At 37.8% G+C, this 17,748-nt stretch overlaps 2 protein-coding genes across 2 annotated transcripts in view; one reads left to right on the top strand and one right to left on the bottom strand.

Moving 5' to 3' along the window:
• LOC126183853 (protein FRG1 homolog) overlaps positions 1–14,226 on the bottom strand; it is a 40,196-nt gene extending 25,970 nt beyond the window's left edge. The window contains exons 1-3 of the mRNA XM_049926141.1: positions 14,041–14,226; positions 7,454–7,542; positions 2,815–2,940 (exon numbers count right to left, since the gene is read on the bottom strand). Of these exons, the coding sequence (XP_049782098.1) occupies positions 2,815–2,940; positions 7,454–7,542; positions 14,041–14,102 (277 nt within the window). The 5' untranslated portion in view covers positions 14,103–14,226. The remainder of the gene's footprint in view (positions 1–2,814; positions 2,941–7,453; positions 7,543–14,040) is intronic.
• Positions 14,227–14,285: 59 nt separating this feature from the next.
• LOC126183852 (39S ribosomal protein L37, mitochondrial) overlaps positions 14,286–17,748 on the top strand; it is an 85,385-nt gene continuing 81,922 nt past the window's right edge. The window contains exon 1 of the mRNA XM_049926139.1: positions 14,286–14,528. Coding sequence (XP_049782096.1) covers positions 14,353–14,528 — 176 coding nt within the window. The 5' untranslated portion in view covers positions 14,286–14,352. The remainder of the gene's footprint in view (positions 14,529–17,748) is intronic.

A 17,748-nucleotide genomic window follows, 5' to 3' on the forward strand; every position in this document is an offset into this window, starting at 1 on the left:
AATGTGCCCAGGAAGTTTTGTGCTGCTGAAAGTCAGTATAAATGAGTCTGACTTCATGAGGTGACCATCCACCCGTTTCATAATGTTCTGGACATCAACGATTCCTTCCTGGAACCACTCGGCTATCAGTTCTTCTCGGGGAATGTCAACCAGATCCTGCAATTCACAACACCTTTGCTATAGTTTAAGGTGCTGTGCAGTTCACATTCAATTGCATACTCCCTGAGGCACTGAGCTTTCTGGATGTTCTTGACCTGTTGAGAATTGGACATTTCTATTGACAGGGTCCCATTCCGCAAGGCTTGGCAGTTTTTGATGTTCCAGTGATTCCCTCTAACCCTTCGTGAATGTAAAAAGGTGAAACTTTCTCAAAGCTTTCCTCTTTCTGTTTAATTATAAGAAACACATTCTGGCCACCAGCATGATTCTGTTACTCATACCTGAAAGAGTCTGTGTAAACCCGAAGTCTGTTTCGAAGGATCCATCTCAGTCCCATGAGCAGCTAGGGAACTAGAAGTCCACCTAGACAGAGTCCCGCATGCTTGGGTAAGCCGTATGCAACTGAGGTGTGGCAGGTTCCCAATATGAAACTTCACGTTCCCAATAGGTTGCCCGCTAACGACTGTTCCACCTCAACAGCCATGCATTCCATCAGCGCGCAGTACACGTTGAGACTGAGGGTTTTTTATGGAGGTTTATTCCGTCCTTGCAATCTGGGCAGCCAAGCCAAGATCCCTGCTCCCTGAGACACACAACGTTCCACCGCCACACCACACGGTGGTTGCTGAAGCATGCCCAGAGCTTACTGTGACAGAGGACTGGCGGCACTTACCAGTCCCCAGGTCAACCTTGGGGTCGCCAAACCCATACCCAGCAAATCAATGCTGAGCCCCTGAAGGCTAAGTGTTCCTTCCATATACATTTATGAAATTATAATCTTCCTACACAGCAGACAAAAATTACTTGAGGAGGATCATTTTAACCACACATATAACACAAGAAATAATTTTATGCTACCACCAGTTGAAATTATATGCACAGACTCCACAGTATATGGGGATGACAAAATATAACAGGTTAATGGGAAAAAAACATATTTAATATCAAGACAGAAATTTTAAAAACGAGGCTACAGCAGATTTTGTGGGAGAAATACTACTACTCAATAGAGGAATTCATAAAGGACGAAATTATAATTTGAGCATGGGATAATTAAGTGTTCAATTTTATTGTACGTATATATAATAAAATTGTATTATTTTTATGATGCTGTTTGTTAACATCAAGTATTCTTTGTTTATGGTGAAATTTTACCACAATTTTGATATGTATCCTGTACCTGAATGAAATGATTTAGATTATGTATGTTATGAGGCAAATAAACCACACTTCACAAAATCATTTTATCGAAATTGCAGGAACAACACAGGGTGCCATGTAATCGGAAGTAGGTGTAGGTAGCATCAATTGCCAAGAAGGATCACACAACCAGTACACAAAATTATAAATCTGTTTGACTGACATCAATTTCTTGCACATGATTAAATTTCTGATAATTCAACTATTTATATATAAGAGTCAACACGGTTTCTGCAAGCATCAATCATGTGAAAGATGCTTGCTCTGTTTGGTTATGATATGTAGAAGACAGTAGAGAGCACGGCTCAGGTTTATGCAATTTTATTTTATTTTTTTTTTTTTTTAATTCCAGAAAGATTTTCATACCATTCCACACTGTAGCCTAGAAAACAGAATACATCTACAACAATATGTGAGACTGGAAGGAAGACAAGGCATTCTCGATGGGGACGCATTGTCAGAAACAAAACTAGTATCCATCAAATCTTAAAGTAGTATGACAGAGCTCCTGCTGTTCACAATACACACAAACGACATGGTGAATAATGTCTGTGGCCGTATCAAGCTGCTCCCAGATGATACCATTGTGTGCAGTGACATGATAACTTAAGAGTCTTGCTACAAAATACTGACAGATTTGCAGATGATTAGAATTTGGAGCAAAGACTTGTGGCTGAATAAACAGAAATAAATGTAATTTGAGGTGCATAAATATATGAAATACAAAATACTGACAGATTTGCAGATGATTAGAATTTGGAGCAAAGACTTGTGGCTGAATAAACAGAAATAAATGTAATTTGAGGTGCATAAATATATGAAAAGACTCAATATAAATTGACTACACCATCAGTGTTTGCTAACAACTTTTATCTAGGAATAACTGTTTGAGGTAATAACATGAATCCAGTTGTGGGGATGGCTTAAATTTATTGGCATAACCCTAAGCAAACATAACTCACAAACAAATGAGGTCACCAGTAAAATTCTCATCTGACCAACTCTTGAGTACTGTTTGTCAATCTGCAACCCTTACAAAGTTGAATAAATGGAAAAGATAGAACAGATTCAAAGAATAGATGCATGATTTATCGTGGACCATGGGGTTGTTTATACTGCATAAGAGTGTCGGAGAAGCTCAAGAAACTACACATGGAAACATTAGAAGAAAGCCACTGTACATGACAGATAACTTAGGAGCACAATTCTGAGAGTCCACATACCATAACGAGGCAATAAATATGCTACTCCCTCAAATACACATTTAATGTAATGACCACAAAGATAAATTTAGAGGAATTTGGGCTCATGTAGAAGCATATCAAAAGTCATTCTTCCCATGTATCATTTGCAAATGGAATAAGAAAAAAAAATATAGTAGGACACTATGTATTTCCACTGTATACCATACAGTGGCTTGCAGAGTACAGATATAGATCTAGGAAACTACATTACCTTCAGGATGTGGTGCTCCTAGCATAAAGAGCCCATCATCTAATGCCTTTGCATAAGTCTGATTTCCAAATTCAAGAGCAACTGGTCCATGTACATCATAAATTGATCCAGCTTTCCACCAACCACCTGAAATTAAAATGGAAGATCAACACGACAGCTGTTTTAAATCTCAGTCAAGAAGCAGCACAAATTTTAAAATATGAACACTCACGAGGGAACTTTACCAAAAATATTTTACTGGTGTTCAAGCCATATTCAAAAAATAGAACACACATTACAATATACACTGAAGTGCCAAAGAAACTGGTATAGCCATGTGTATTTAAATACAGAGATATGAATATAATAGAGGGAAACATTCCACGTGGGAAAAATATATCTAAAAACAAAGATGATGTAACTTACCAAACGAAAGTGTTGGCATGTTGATAGACACACAAACAAAAACAAACACACACACAAAATTCAAGCTTTCGCAACCAATGGTTGCTTCATCAGGAAAGAGGGAAGGAGAGGGAAAGACGAAAGGATGTGGGTTTTAAGGGAGAGGGTAAGGAGTCATACTAATCCCGGGAGTGGAAAGACTTACCTTAGGGGGAAAAAGGACAGATATACACTCCCGCGCGCGCGCGCCCACCCACACACACACACACACACACACACACACACACACACACACACACACACACACACACACATCCATCCGCAAATATACAGACACAAGCAGACATTTGTAAAGGTCTCACACCAGAAGTTCCTCAGTTGGTGTCATGAAGCTGAGGGCACCCCAATCCAGTCCTCCCACAAAGGAAAAATCCCTGCAGTACTAGGAATTGAACCCAAGTCCCCACCAAAACAGAGATCTTACCACATGGCTACAGAGATGTACATGGTGTTTACTTTAGCAAAATTAAACTTAGTGAATCAAGTCACTTTTGTACACAAGTTTGTGGAAATCACTTTGAGTCAAGCCTGAGCAAATGTTCAAAAATTTCACAATTCAACTGATGCAATAATTCTTGTCTTTATCAGCAGTGTTTGGACAAGCTCTGCAACCCACTCCCCCCCCCCCCCCCAAAAAAAAAAAAAAAAATCCAAGGCCTTCATAAACTACCTCCTGACAGAGTTTTATCATTTTGAACCAACATCATTGGAGAAAATCCACATGTAATTAGTAGGCACCTTTCTGTTCAGTATACTTTAGTCTCCTGTATCATAAATGAAGTAAGGAGTAGTTGTTTCATGCTGAGTTTTACGGTTCCCACAAGAGATGTACCAAAGCTCAAACAAATAAAACTGAATAAAAATGGCTTTAAAGTTTGGAAATGTGTCCATTCTACCACCCATCAGTAATTTCTTATTAAAACTCTGCATTTATGCACAAACTATGTTTGAAGGATAAAAAATCTAATGAACAGCCAAGCACAAGCTGCTGAAAAAATAATACTGTGTAAAAGACAATTGTGGCCGACAGATTTACAAGGGAGTAAGTGAGGCATTATTTGGCAAAAAGCTAAGCATTTGCTTGAGAGTCATATTTTCCAAAACGGAAGTTACTGTGTTGTCATACACTCTTACCTTACTCATCATCAAATTGCAAATGTGGATTTTCAACAAACTGATTAAAACACAGTAAAATGGAAGAGGATGCACACTTGACGGGGGCAACATGTGGAGACATTACATAATCATTTACTCATTCAGGTCAGAAGGAGATATAATAAATGGTAATTACCATTAAAAAGTAAAGAGAGAAAGAATTATTAAGATACATTATTGTTGCCTAAACTCTTGTAACATTAATTGTGCTTGGAGTCACAAGCAGAAGATCTTCCGTGCAATATGGAGGACATAGTTGACAGACCAGTAAATGCTCCACAGTCACAGTTGGGGATATTTACAGAAAAGTGCCATTTGTGGAGGTTACTGCTGGATCTTCCAACTACAGACCGAAGGCAGTCAACTGACCTCCACACGATCCACTTCTGTTAGTGCCCAGGCAGAAGGGTTTCCAAAGGGGATAGCCAGGTCGAGTTGTTCTCAAGTCGTGAAATCCACAGCTGTTTCTTTGCTGTAGCTACTGTTGCTCGCAACAGTGAAGTGGGCTTGGTGAAACTACTTTTGGATCACGAGCTAGGTTCTGCTGGATATGCCCAAATAATGGATATTTTTTCCAGATAATGGATGGTTTTTTTCTGATAAGCCTGATTTCTTCTTCAGTATTAACTTCTCTTTGATCTTTCAAAGCAGTGGTTGAAACATGTCCAGCGTACTAAAAAAACAAGCAATTGTTACCTTGACAGTGCTTCAAGAACTATTTTTTTAAAATTTCCTTTTGTCTTGGAACACCCAAACAGTTGACTGCTGCTTAGTTTCTGATTCCTATAAATATATCCAAGTTCTTTCTCCTGTTAAAATGTGTACAGATTTTTCATTTCCTCACTGAAGTTCCTGAATATTTTGAGCTTCACTCAAATTGCGTGTAATCCATTGAGGAAAATTTTTTTTATGGTTAAACCTTTATTCAGAATGAAATGTGCTGCAGTCTTCGATAAACGGAATGGAAAAGCTCGTGGCAATGATCTAGATAATGCAATCACTGTGGCTTTTGTACTGGACTACTGCAGCGCAGAATCACCGGAAATGGTGTCAACACCGAATTGAACTTAATGTCACATCATTTCTGGTGAACATGCACTGCAGTAGTATAATATCGAAAGCCACAGTGTTCACATTATCCAAATCTTTGCCATGAGCTGTTCCATTCCATTTATCAAAGACTGCAGTACATTTGATTCGGCACAAACATTTAACTGGGAAAAAGGCATTTTCTCGATGGATTCCATTCAATTTGAGTGAAGCTCAAAATGCTTAGAAAACATGACATAGTAATAGCAGAAACAACTTAAACTAAACTTCATCCGAACATGCTTCGAAGGCCTGATGGTATTGACTGCTGTGTCATCCTCGGCCCACAGGTGACACTGGATGGGGACATGGAAGGGCATGTGGTCAGCACACCACTCTCCCGGCCATTGTCAGTTTTTGTGAACAGAGCTGCTATTTCGCAGTTAAGTATCTCCTTAATTGGTCTCACAAGGGTTGAGTGCACCTTGCTTGTCAACAGTGCTCAGCAGACTGAATGGTCACCCATCCAAGTGCTAGCAAAGCCCAGCAGCAACTTTGGTGATCTGATGGGAACCGGTATTACCACTGGGACAAGGCCGCTGGCTTAGGAGAAACAACTTGGATATATTTATGTGAATCAGAAACTAAGCAGAAATCAACTGTTCAGGTGTTTCAAGACAAAATGAAACAAAAATGTTGGTTGCTCCTGACACATTGTCATAGAAATTACTGCTTGTTTTTGCAGTTACAGTGGGCACATTGGAACCACTGCTTTAAAAGATCAAAGAGAAGTTAATACTCAATTGTATCCAATAATCTGTTTGTCACAAGTCATACATATGCTACTTCATTCTTCTTCGTAACAGTAGCAGCTGCCACACAGAAAGTCAAACAAATAACAGATTACTTGATGAGGAATAACATTAATTTAATGTCTCATTGCCTATATTCAGCTAATTTATTATCTTATGACTTCTCTTTATTCCCTTGTGTCAAACAAAATATGCATGACACAGAATTTCATTTCATCACCTCACAAAACAGTTTAATTCTTCCAAAAGCATCAGAGTGGAAAAAATGTTTCCAGAACTGCTCTGAACACATGTACAAATGCATAAACTTTAAAGACAAATTTTTTTGGGAGCAATAAAATGATTTATGCAAAAAATGTTGCTTTTTCAATGTTTTTGTAAAAACTTACAAGGCAGCCCTCATATTAAAATGTCTGCGCATAACTTTGGAACATAGTGTTGGATCCTACACTATATAAGGGAAAACTTTTGTGTTTCAAATGTATAAGACACATTTGTATCCTGAGTGTATTGTAAAATATTCAACCATTAATCTCTTTTGAGCTCAGTGAATTTGCCATGCAAACATCCCACAATTCACTGGAGAGATTTAACTAAAACACACAAGAGCAATGAAAAATGAAGAGGATTGGTGTTGAATGCTCCAATGACACTCAGGTCATTAGAGACAGAACACAAGCTTGGATTGTTTCAAGGACAAGGAAAGAAATCAGCCCTGCCCTTTGAAAGGAGTCATCCTAACATTTGCCTGGAAGTCACCGAAATCTAAATCTGGGTGATCAGATGCAGATTTGACCTGTCACCCTCCTGGATGTGAGTCCACTGTGCTAACCACTGTGCCACCTTGCTTGGTAAGAAAGAAACAAGTATGACGGCGGAATATATGAACCATTATCCTCTCAATTTTTAGTCCAGTATTTTGTCACTATGTTTCATCCTCAGTCATTAATCATCTCTTTAGTAATGGCCTTTTATGTATTGCACATTAAAATTCTGAAAAAATGTCTGGCACTATAATTCCAGTTATGACACTGAATTGGACTTGGAATCACAGTAATGACTGATGTCCACTGTGCATAATCATATTTGGGAAAATTTTGACACTTTTAATATAAATTTCCTCCAATTGATAGACCTGAAACACACAAAAATATTAATATATACTCTTGTTGAACAACTATTAAAATTCATTTACATACCGTGCTTAACTGTGTCTTCATCATTTAATTTCTTTGTTTCTTCATTCACTTCTGGAGTGGGCTCATGTGTCTTTTTCTTCTTGTGTGACCTTTAAGAAAATTGAATACTCATTATAAATTTCACACAAACAGTAAGCCTTCCAGTAAATAACTAAATTATATCAATCTGTTCGTTTAACAGAAAAAACTCAAGGTTACTCCACATTATAACATTAACGTCAGTTTGATCTTAATAGTTTCAATCTGAATGGATAAAAAGTGTGCAAAGTTTGAAACTCTCAATCCCTGAGCTGTGACTCAGTTACAAAGCAACAAACATGTCTGTCTCAAGTGTTAGGCCTACATAACTTGCTAAATCTTAAGAAACATGTTTTCCCTACTGGCTGAGATGTGACTAATGGTTCAGAATTGTGACAGAGACAGTTATTTGGCTTTAACATGCCATCGTAGTCACAGAAGACATCAAGCATGAAGGGATGCAGGTGGTCCAGAATAATAATGTTCACATAATCCACAGCTCTCACAGATTTCATGAAAGATAAGATAAATGCACCTCCCTAGCACTGACCTGATGTAACAAGAAATGTGATTCACCAGACCAGGAGACATGTTTCCACTTATACACATTCCAGTCTCAACGATCTAATGTTGATAGTATTGGATCAACATGCTGTGGGACTTTATATTCAACAATGACCACAGAATGGTCTGTTCCACAACACTTTTGCCTGCACCAGCACTGTACTATTCTTGCCAAATCTGCCACAGATTGCTGCCTGTCCTGCTTTACATTGTTGGTAAGCCCCCAACCACCACTTCCTGTGATGAGGTGTGAAGTCCAACACCTTGCCACCTACTTGTGGTTTCACCATCCTTCAACCACTTTCCATGGATGCTCATGACAGCAGCATGTGAACAGTCAACCAGCTTTGCCACATCTGAGATATTCACAGGCACCAGGCTATAAAAATCTGCCTTTATCAAAGTAACATCTGTTAGTGGACTTCCCCATTTCCAGGGTACATTGTCACTAGCATGAGTACCCATTCCCCTCTCGTTCGCTTAGATACTTGCCTTGCCACATGACATGCTCACAATGTCACCAGGAAGCACTCAGTCTCAAAGTGGGTAGCACCCATGATCACACAATGAAGGCTTTTACAACCAGTTGCCTTAGTTGCTGGTAAATCTTCCAGGTAGTATTGTTGTGGTCCATAGAACTTTATAGTTCTTGACATTTCGCCCTGAGCTGTGTTGGACATCTTCAGTGATGCTCTTAGTTGAGTTCTATCTTTGTCAAGGATTATCTTTGCTGACCATGTGAAAACTTCTGATGTGCCCCCTTTCATGGTATTTATGTTGTTCTCAAACATCAGACTCATCATTCAGCAAGACTCAGTGGTACCAGGAGCACCTCTGAAGTTTTCCAATGCAGCTCCGGACAAAACATCAAGAAGAAGAAGAAGATTTCCTGGGCCATGACCATACAACCCAGAAAATTCACTAGAAATTAGTTGGTCATGATATTTTGGCTCATCATTGTGTATCATAATGAATACATGAAATTTAAGAAATATCATGTTATATTAACATTGAGTTAAGCAATTTCTTCATTACATTCTTGTCGAATGTGAGTAATGACATCTAAAAGAAATGTGTGTCATCAGTATAGAAGATATCAATGTGGAGAAGAAGGTGACTGGTCAAAGGAAGAGTGAGAAATAGGATAAGATAAACAGATGATATGGAAGGAAGAAGACTGAAATAGAAAGGGATGAGCAATGTATGGATAGTTTACAATGGGACATGTTCCCTGTTCACGAGAAAGAGAACAATCAGGACATGCTGACATGAAAGCTATGCTGACAATAAACATATTAAGCTTTCATCTCCTCTTGAATGCAGAATGGTTTTGGATAAAATGAAAATTACACAGTAGTTTCTTCCACAATTGTACAGCTAAAATGGAGGAGGGGATGGGGAATGATTTAATGTTTTGCAAAGGTACCGCCAAGTTGCTGGACATATACTGCAGTTACGGAACAATACGTATCTGATGTGCAAGGATAGATACTGAGGACACCGGTGACCAAGATACCAATGAAGCAAGTAGAATGTATGAAAATCACATCAGCCATCCATTCACATCCATTACTGAACATAGGAAGGACTGACACGAACAAACAGCCAAATGTTACACCCGTATCTGACACAGGCAATCATAACTAGCTAGTTTCTGGTACCATATTGTCTATGTCCAGCAACTTGGAGTTTTCACTATTTGTGCTGTGCTGAACTAGGTTACAGTAATAAAGATAAGGCAGGGATAAAGTGTGGTTTCATTTCTGCTTAATTTGAGATAATATTTTTTTCTAAATCCTTGGATTGTGTGTATGCAAGAGAGAGGTTTCCTTCATGTCAACAGTTAGTTCTTCACAATTTACATGCTCATCCAAGATTATGCCAATATATTATTGGTTCTTTGGTATGGCATTAATAAGCATTGCAACAAATGTTCACAAAAATGTCTGCTGACCAATTTTGGGCATGATTTGAAGATTACCTATCACTTTTCAGAGTTTAGTATATGACCCAGGTTACAAGCCCATCACCATACTGACAAATGCCACCATTTGTACCTGATACAGCAGCAGCAGTGTTCTTGCGGATGGTGCTTAGATACAACTACGTGTTGTCAGCTCATACAACTGATGGTCACAAGATGGTGGTGGTTAGTGTTTAACGTCCCGTCGACAACGAGGTCATTAGAGACGGAGCGCAAGCTCGGGTTAGGGAAGGATGGGGAAGGAAATCGGCCATGCCCTTTCAAAGGGACCATCCCGGCATTTGCCTGAAACGATTTAGGGAAATCACGGAAAACCTAAATCAGGATGGCCGGAGACGGGATTGAACCGTTGTCCTCCCGAATGCGAGTCCAGTGTGCTAACCACTGCGCCACCTCGCTCGGTGATGGTCACAAGAAAGAAGCAGATTTCAATGATATACAATGAGAAAAGCAATGGACCAAGGACTGAATTCTGGGGGACTCCAGAGAGCACATTTCTATGATGACTTCAAAATAAACCGCCTTCATGAAATTGATTAGTGTTAAAATTTTCACTTCATGTCTGTCCAGGGCATGTGTGATGTTGTCAGCCACTTTGAGTAATGTTACTGCTTTGCTATCGTGCTTTTGAATAATATGCTGATTGCATAATTTAATTGAGAGGTAACGAAACTCAAATACTACAATGTAAATTCAAGTGGAGTATGAACTTACAAGTTGTGTGGGTACTGTCTCTGTGGATTGTGCTCACTTACATATTGTTAGAAGGTTTTCAAATAAGCAATCCAAAACATTTTGTAATGGCACTGATTCTGCTAGGCATGATGCACCTTGTAAAGGATTTTGGGGGGAGGGGGGGAGGTACAATGTCATAAATTCCTTTGGTTACCTGCAACAAGCAAAGCAGCTTCCCAAAACTGATCACAGATTTTGGTCTGACGTGAGAATGGGAATTATTCTGTGGTGTGGAATAAATTTATTTCATATTACCTCCAGTTCTTATTCAATACTGTGCATCACGCCACTGATGGATTGTTCAGATAAAGGCAACCAAACTACAATGTCCATTGTCATTCAATCCTATGGGTATGAAAGCTGGTTCTTGAAACATTTCTAGTACACTTTCATGAGAGAGTTGATGTCATCTTCAAGTGTCTGCCAGTTGATGTTTTTCAGCATCTCCATAGTACTCTCTCATGAGTTACACAAATCTATGATTATTCATGCTGTCCTTCTCTGAAGACATTCAGTATCTTATGATAGTCTTATCTGGTATGGGTCTCTTACACTTGAGCAATATTCTAGGATGTGCCACATTATATTTTGCATAAATCCTTTGTAAACTGACTGCATTTTCCCAGTATTCTACCAATGAACTACAGTCTGACACCTGTTTTACTACGACTTTTTCTTCATACCCCACAAACTGTTACACCAACATATTTGTATAAGTTGATTATTTCAACTGCAACTCATTGATATTGCGGTCATAGGATAATATAACGTGGAATAAATTTATTTCATGTTTCCTTCAGTTCTTATACAATGCTGTACATCGTGCTACTGAGGGATGGGTAGACTGATTGTTGGGAAGAAGGTAACCAAACTACAGTGTCGACTGTCAGTCAATCCTTTTAGGTATGAAAGCTGGTTTCTGAAACATTTCCTGAGTTGTCTTCAGTGAGAAGGGCTTTTACGCCCACAATTTTATGTTTCTGAACACAACTTTGAAATCTTATTAAGATCTGACTATGAAAGAGTGCTTAATTACAGATAAATGTATTATCTATAAAGAGTCTGAGGTTACTATTAATACTGTTTGCCAGGTCTAGTAAGGGTTCCAACACACTTCCCTCGGGCACCCCTGAAATCATTTCTACAATTATTGATGACAATCCATCCAAAATAACATACTACATCCCCCTTACAAAAAAATGCTAAACATAGTCACAAATTTCACTTTATATCCCATATGATCTAACTTTCATAAATAAGCGTTGATGGAGTCAAGTCAAATGCTTTTTTGAACTCAAGAAATACTGCATCTAGTCGACTGCTTTGATACATGGCTTTCAGGGTCTCATGTTTTCGGAATCCAAGTTGGTTAGCATGATGAGGTCATTTAGGTTGAAATACCTCGCTACATTTAAGCTCAGAATACATTTTTAAGATTCTGTAACAGATGGATATCAAAGCTACTGGACAGTAGTTTTAAATAGGTGTGATCTTTACTTTCCAACTGGTGGGTGCAATAAAGCAAATGAACAGAACTGCAGTTCACATGAAGGCTGCTTTTGGAAATCAATACAAATTCTTACACAGAAATGACCCAATTTTCAAAACAGTCGTACATGAATAAATGTTCAGTAACTGAAAAAACTGGAATAACCTGAATCTATAACTAATCATTGTGATGAGTGGTCCAAAGACATAGAATAAACTGTTAGTTAAGAGAGTAGTTTCAATTTTTTTCCTTCGTGACGTATAGGATATAGTATGTAACAGGCATCACATGACAACCAATGAATTTTTCTCTATAAACACATAATTAGTTGATTGTTAACTCAGCAATGCTTTATCCTCACAATTCCCAAGTTTTCATCTTGTATAATGTTTATTAGGAAGAACCGTGCAGTCTTCTTAATTAAGTCAGTTCTGGGAGAGAGAATCTATAATTTTAGGCTTCACAAAATAATCTTCAGTTTTGCTACCCACATGATCAATCAGTGACTGGATACTGTTAACACAGTGAATGACGTCTGCAAACTAAAGTGCACATTTATGGGCATGACGAAATGCTTTGCTCCTGGTATGACATTGGCATTAATAAAATTTTGATTACTTTATCTTGATATGTTATCTTGATGAATGCTACACAATAACTAGTGTCAACATGACTTGCGGAGTAGCTCTGTCCATACAACAGTTTAAATCAGTTGCACTCAGCGCATTTTCCTCCTAACTGACAGACCAGAAACTGTACCGCTGCAAAATTATTCATTTTATAATGTTTACTACCAACATAAATAGCAGATATCATAGCAAGAGAAGGATGTTTCACATGAACAATGAAGTATGAGAAATTTTTGTGAGATAGGTGCAATGCTTGTTTATTGGTGACCAAAAGAAAGTGCGAAGACAAATGACTTGTATATTTCTAAGGAAATACAAGTTGGTTTTTACTGGAGGTGAGACATATGCCAATTTGTCTCGGAAATGTAGTGAGTGGTGGCGTATGGCCACACACTAATAAAGTTAAAATCCAATGTTTCCTGGAAAGCAAAAGTGATTTTACTGTTTTCATTGTAACAACATGTGGATACAACACACAACTTCTGAATTAACTGGGTAAACAATGTAGAACAGGCATGGAATGCAAAAGAAAGAAATCCTCTTTCATTACGACAACACAGATCACCACAATTCTGCTTCTGGATCTCAAGTATGAACTGCTGAAACAGCCACCTTATTCCTCAGATCTGGCTCTAACTTCCATCTATTACCAAGTCCAGGAAATTTGAAAATTCAAAATGTTTTGAGTCCAATTAAGAGGTTACATTGCACCTGCTTGTAGATGGATCAGCAATACCGGTAACACTCTTCGGGTGGAATCCATTCACTGGGAAAATGTACTGATCTAACGAAGTATTATCTCACGAAAAAGTGCATTGTAACGTCTCTAACTTTTCACCTTGCCCTAACTGCTCCATCAAGTAACATCTCTCTAAACTAGAGGCTAGAATGTTCATATTTACTTTTTGCGTACCTTGGACAATATAGTATTTAACGACGGTATCGTCAGCAACTACAGAATATAGAATTATCAAAGATGCAGAAGATATTCAGGCACCTCACTATACACGTATTGGGCACCATTCTAATGTGAAAATCTAAAAATGCTGACAATAGAACTTAATTACATGATACACGATGCAACATTGAACTGAATTACGTTATACCGTCAAGAGTAGTTAGTCCGTTGCATACTGCATGTTTATATGATTTATTTCTTTACACTTACTTCTTTCGTTTCTCCCCTTTTAACACAAGCTTGCCAGTTCTACACATTTCATAATCCGACATAGCGGATCAGAAGGCGAATACCACTCGCGAACAAACTATTTTCGTTGACATGAAAATATACACTACAGTATAGAGTATACACTTAAGCGCGTACGACACAGATGTTCATTTAACCATTCAAAACAAACCAGTGATCTTACACGAAACAAATGACACAAGGAAAATTAGTCTCAAAGATTATACCAAAACATCAACAGTTTGTTGTTTTTGTTGCTTCCTGAGATTTGTTTACACGAGAACACGAGTGAAGATGCGGGCAACCAGTTCTCTATTTCGACAGCATTTAGGATGGCACTTCAAAAGAAAATGGAAAATTCATGGAGCTAAAGTGATCAATAATACGCCAGCGGAAGAAGTATTAATATCTCTTGGAAAAACGGTTCACAATCCAGACGATATTCTCTACGAAAAGCGGCCGTTTCAGAAGTAAGTTATAAACTTGTTTGTTATTACACAACTTGTGGCTGAAAATTAAGACAAAGCAATGTGGGGATATGCCATTTTAAAAAATAATTTCGCCCCTTGAATGGGTTCCAAAATGTTTGCAAATTGTTACTGAACCATTCTGTTAAGAATTGCAGATTTTGTAGTATCATACCGGCAACAGCATTGAGCTCGAATGAAACAAGTAGTGCCCCACACCTACTTGTGAATATTGGCTGCGGTGACATTCAGAAATGTATCATAGCCTAAGGTCTAGGGTAGGAATTGGAGATGACAGTTTGGTTGCACGTTGTCGAATCTAACAAATGTGAAGTCGAAATAACGGACTTGGCAATAGAATGACCTGTAGCATAATGTGAGGACCATATCTGACGCACTTTCCTTTGCAAATAAATAAATGTATTAGATAAATTTGGAAAAAGACTATTACATAATAGACAATTCTCAAACGAATATTTTGATTGATATTTTGTACATATATTTTACAAGCGCGCTTTTCAGGGAGTGGTCTCCTTTAATCCGAAAGTATTTACAATTTAAAGGAACTTTCCTACAACGTTTAAGCATAAATTACATTTGCTGCCCTTAAGTGTTGAGCTATGAACAATTAGTACATAGTTCCAGGTTATATCATTATCTTTGTTTATGATGATATCACACCTTGTCTTTAAAGTTTATGCCTTGTCATTAGTTCAAATCCAAAACTTTGGTGTATGTTGTCATTAGCTTCTGAAGGACATTTTAGTGAAATATTGAGATTGGATCCCGCTATTTTCCTCAGTAAAGTGTGAATCATTTGTTTATGAGTTACTGTAATTATTTCCAGTGTTTTATTAATATTGTTATGGCTGATTATTGAAAATGACTGGAAGGTGAGATTAAAAATCCTATATCTGCTCTTTGACTACTACTGTCAGATAGCACAGAGGCGGCTGCTGACTTTCAGATCTCCATTTATGTACAGGTCACCTCCAAAAGTGTAACTTGCCCTCAGTTCTTGAGATGTTTCGAAGAGTTTTCCAATTTAATGCAAGGAACTAGTGTACACGCAATCTCCCCCACCCTCTTCCTCTCAATCCTCTTTTGTTGCAGTTGATCACATATGGATGATAAATATTTCATTTACTATGAGAATTAAGACTGGATTTAACCTGAGCACAACAGCTTTCCTTCAATACACAGGCTAGTGGGGATTTTTCATTTTTTCCCCCTCCTTCTGAGGCATATACTTTATATGTATTTGTTATTTTAATACACATTTTCTTTTGTATTGCTGTATGTGTGTTCATTCAGTGATCTCTGAAAACAAATAATAATTTGCAAAGCATTTGTACTGTGTATGTGCAACTGTGAAATCATTTTATGTAGTTGCACTGCCAAAACATTTGCCTTATCTTATTTGTAGTTTTGTCAAGTGAGTTATTACAGTGGTCAGACACTAGACTCCCTTTCAGAAGTACAGCAGTTTCTCTTTGCAGACTGAATAGGGCTCAAAAGCATGTTTCTTTCAATATTACCACTATGTAACAAGATTTAAGATTTAACATAGTTACCAAAAAGAAAGAAACATTGTTATAAGAATTTTTAATCCCCCATCCTTCTCTACCCCACCACCAGTGCACACATAGCAGGAAGTAAAGTATATTAATGACATAGTTACACATGCTGTAAATGGAAAACATTAATTTATATAGGATTTTCATTGTTGCTTATCTCTATTACAAATGTAATTTTTGCATTTAAGACATATATATATACTTGAACTAAAACATAAAAAATATGCAGAGCAATGCTCAACTAAGGAGTAGATCCCAATTAAACAATGCTTTATGTTTTTTCCCTGCAGGTAGAATATTTGAATTTCATTCTGATCTTCAGTTCAGAGAGTGTGTCGGTGCAACTCTTCATGGTATTCTATCCTGTGTAAGACTCTTTCATCTGTATAACTACTGCAACCCTCATCCATTTGAATATGCTTATAATAGTCAAACTTCTGTCTTCCTAGTGCTATTTACTAAAAGAAGAAGTAATTCATTTCCATTTAAGGTACTTCCTTGGATCATTAAAAGATTTTATTCTTACTTTGAGGTTTGGAAGAAAAACATTTAGTCCTACCAGTTGGTTGCTAGCCTAACAGTCACTAATACACCAGATAAAACCCACTATAAAGAGTTAGAATTAGTACTGAAATCCAGTCAAAAATGCTGATCTTCTGATGAGGATGGTATTAATATGCAAGTTTTTAAATTCAGTGACTGGACATTTAAGGAACAGTTGGTGAACTTTATGAACAGCATTTGAAGGGAAAAAACTCCACCACAAAGATGACATAAGGAACTTATCCCATTCCATGGAACAGATAATGTCAGAGACTGCAGTAACTACAGAGGAATAAGCTAACTCAACGCCGGTTATAAAATTTATGCCAGCTTCATAAAATCAAAATTAGAAACATTTTATGAACCACTGCTGGGAAAAGAACAGAATGGTTTCTGGAAAGGCATGCACAGTCAAGATGTGAACCGTAAAAAAGAAAGAGTTCAATCTGGAAGTGCATCTGGAATTTATTGACTTTAAGAAAGCTTGTGATGCAGTTGATTGAAGAAAACTTTGGAAAAAACTTGACAGAATGCAACACCCTATCACATATCATAAAAGCAGTTCAGAACTTATACAACCAAAATGTGAAGGCAATCAGAACCGGCAACAGCTATCAGAATGGAAGGCAAGGGGTAAGACAAGGATGTTGCCCTTCACCACTTAAACAGCAGTGAAACTTGGACACATTGTAGAAACAATGAACGGAGACTAATGAGTATTTAGATGTGGTTTATGAAAACAGCTGGCTGTACACTGTGTGACAGGAAAATATCTGATGACACCATTAAAGATCTCAGAGTAAAATGAATTCTCAACACAGTACAGACCTTCTTGCAAAAACCATGTACTATAGATGAAGGCAGACTGAATCCCTAGAAATATCCTCAAATACCAACTCAGAGGCAAGGAGGTGGACTGATGTGGTAAAAGCCCACAAAAGCAGAAACGACCTGACCTGTTGTATTATTTTAGGTTTAATAAAAATGTGCTGTTCATCCTGCATCCTGTCGCAAAGCTTTCAGTGGAAGTGGCCAAGGGAAAAACTGACATAGTGGTGAAGCCTGATTCTGTGCACAGGCTGCACAAGCCTGCAAAAATGTTC

Source organism: Schistocerca cancellata, chromosome 4 (genome assembly GCF_023864275.1).
Source record: "Schistocerca cancellata isolate TAMUIC-IGC-003103 chromosome 4, iqSchCanc2.1, whole genome shotgun sequence".
Lineage (NCBI taxonomy): Eukaryota > Metazoa > Arthropoda > Insecta > Orthoptera > Acrididae > Schistocerca > Schistocerca cancellata.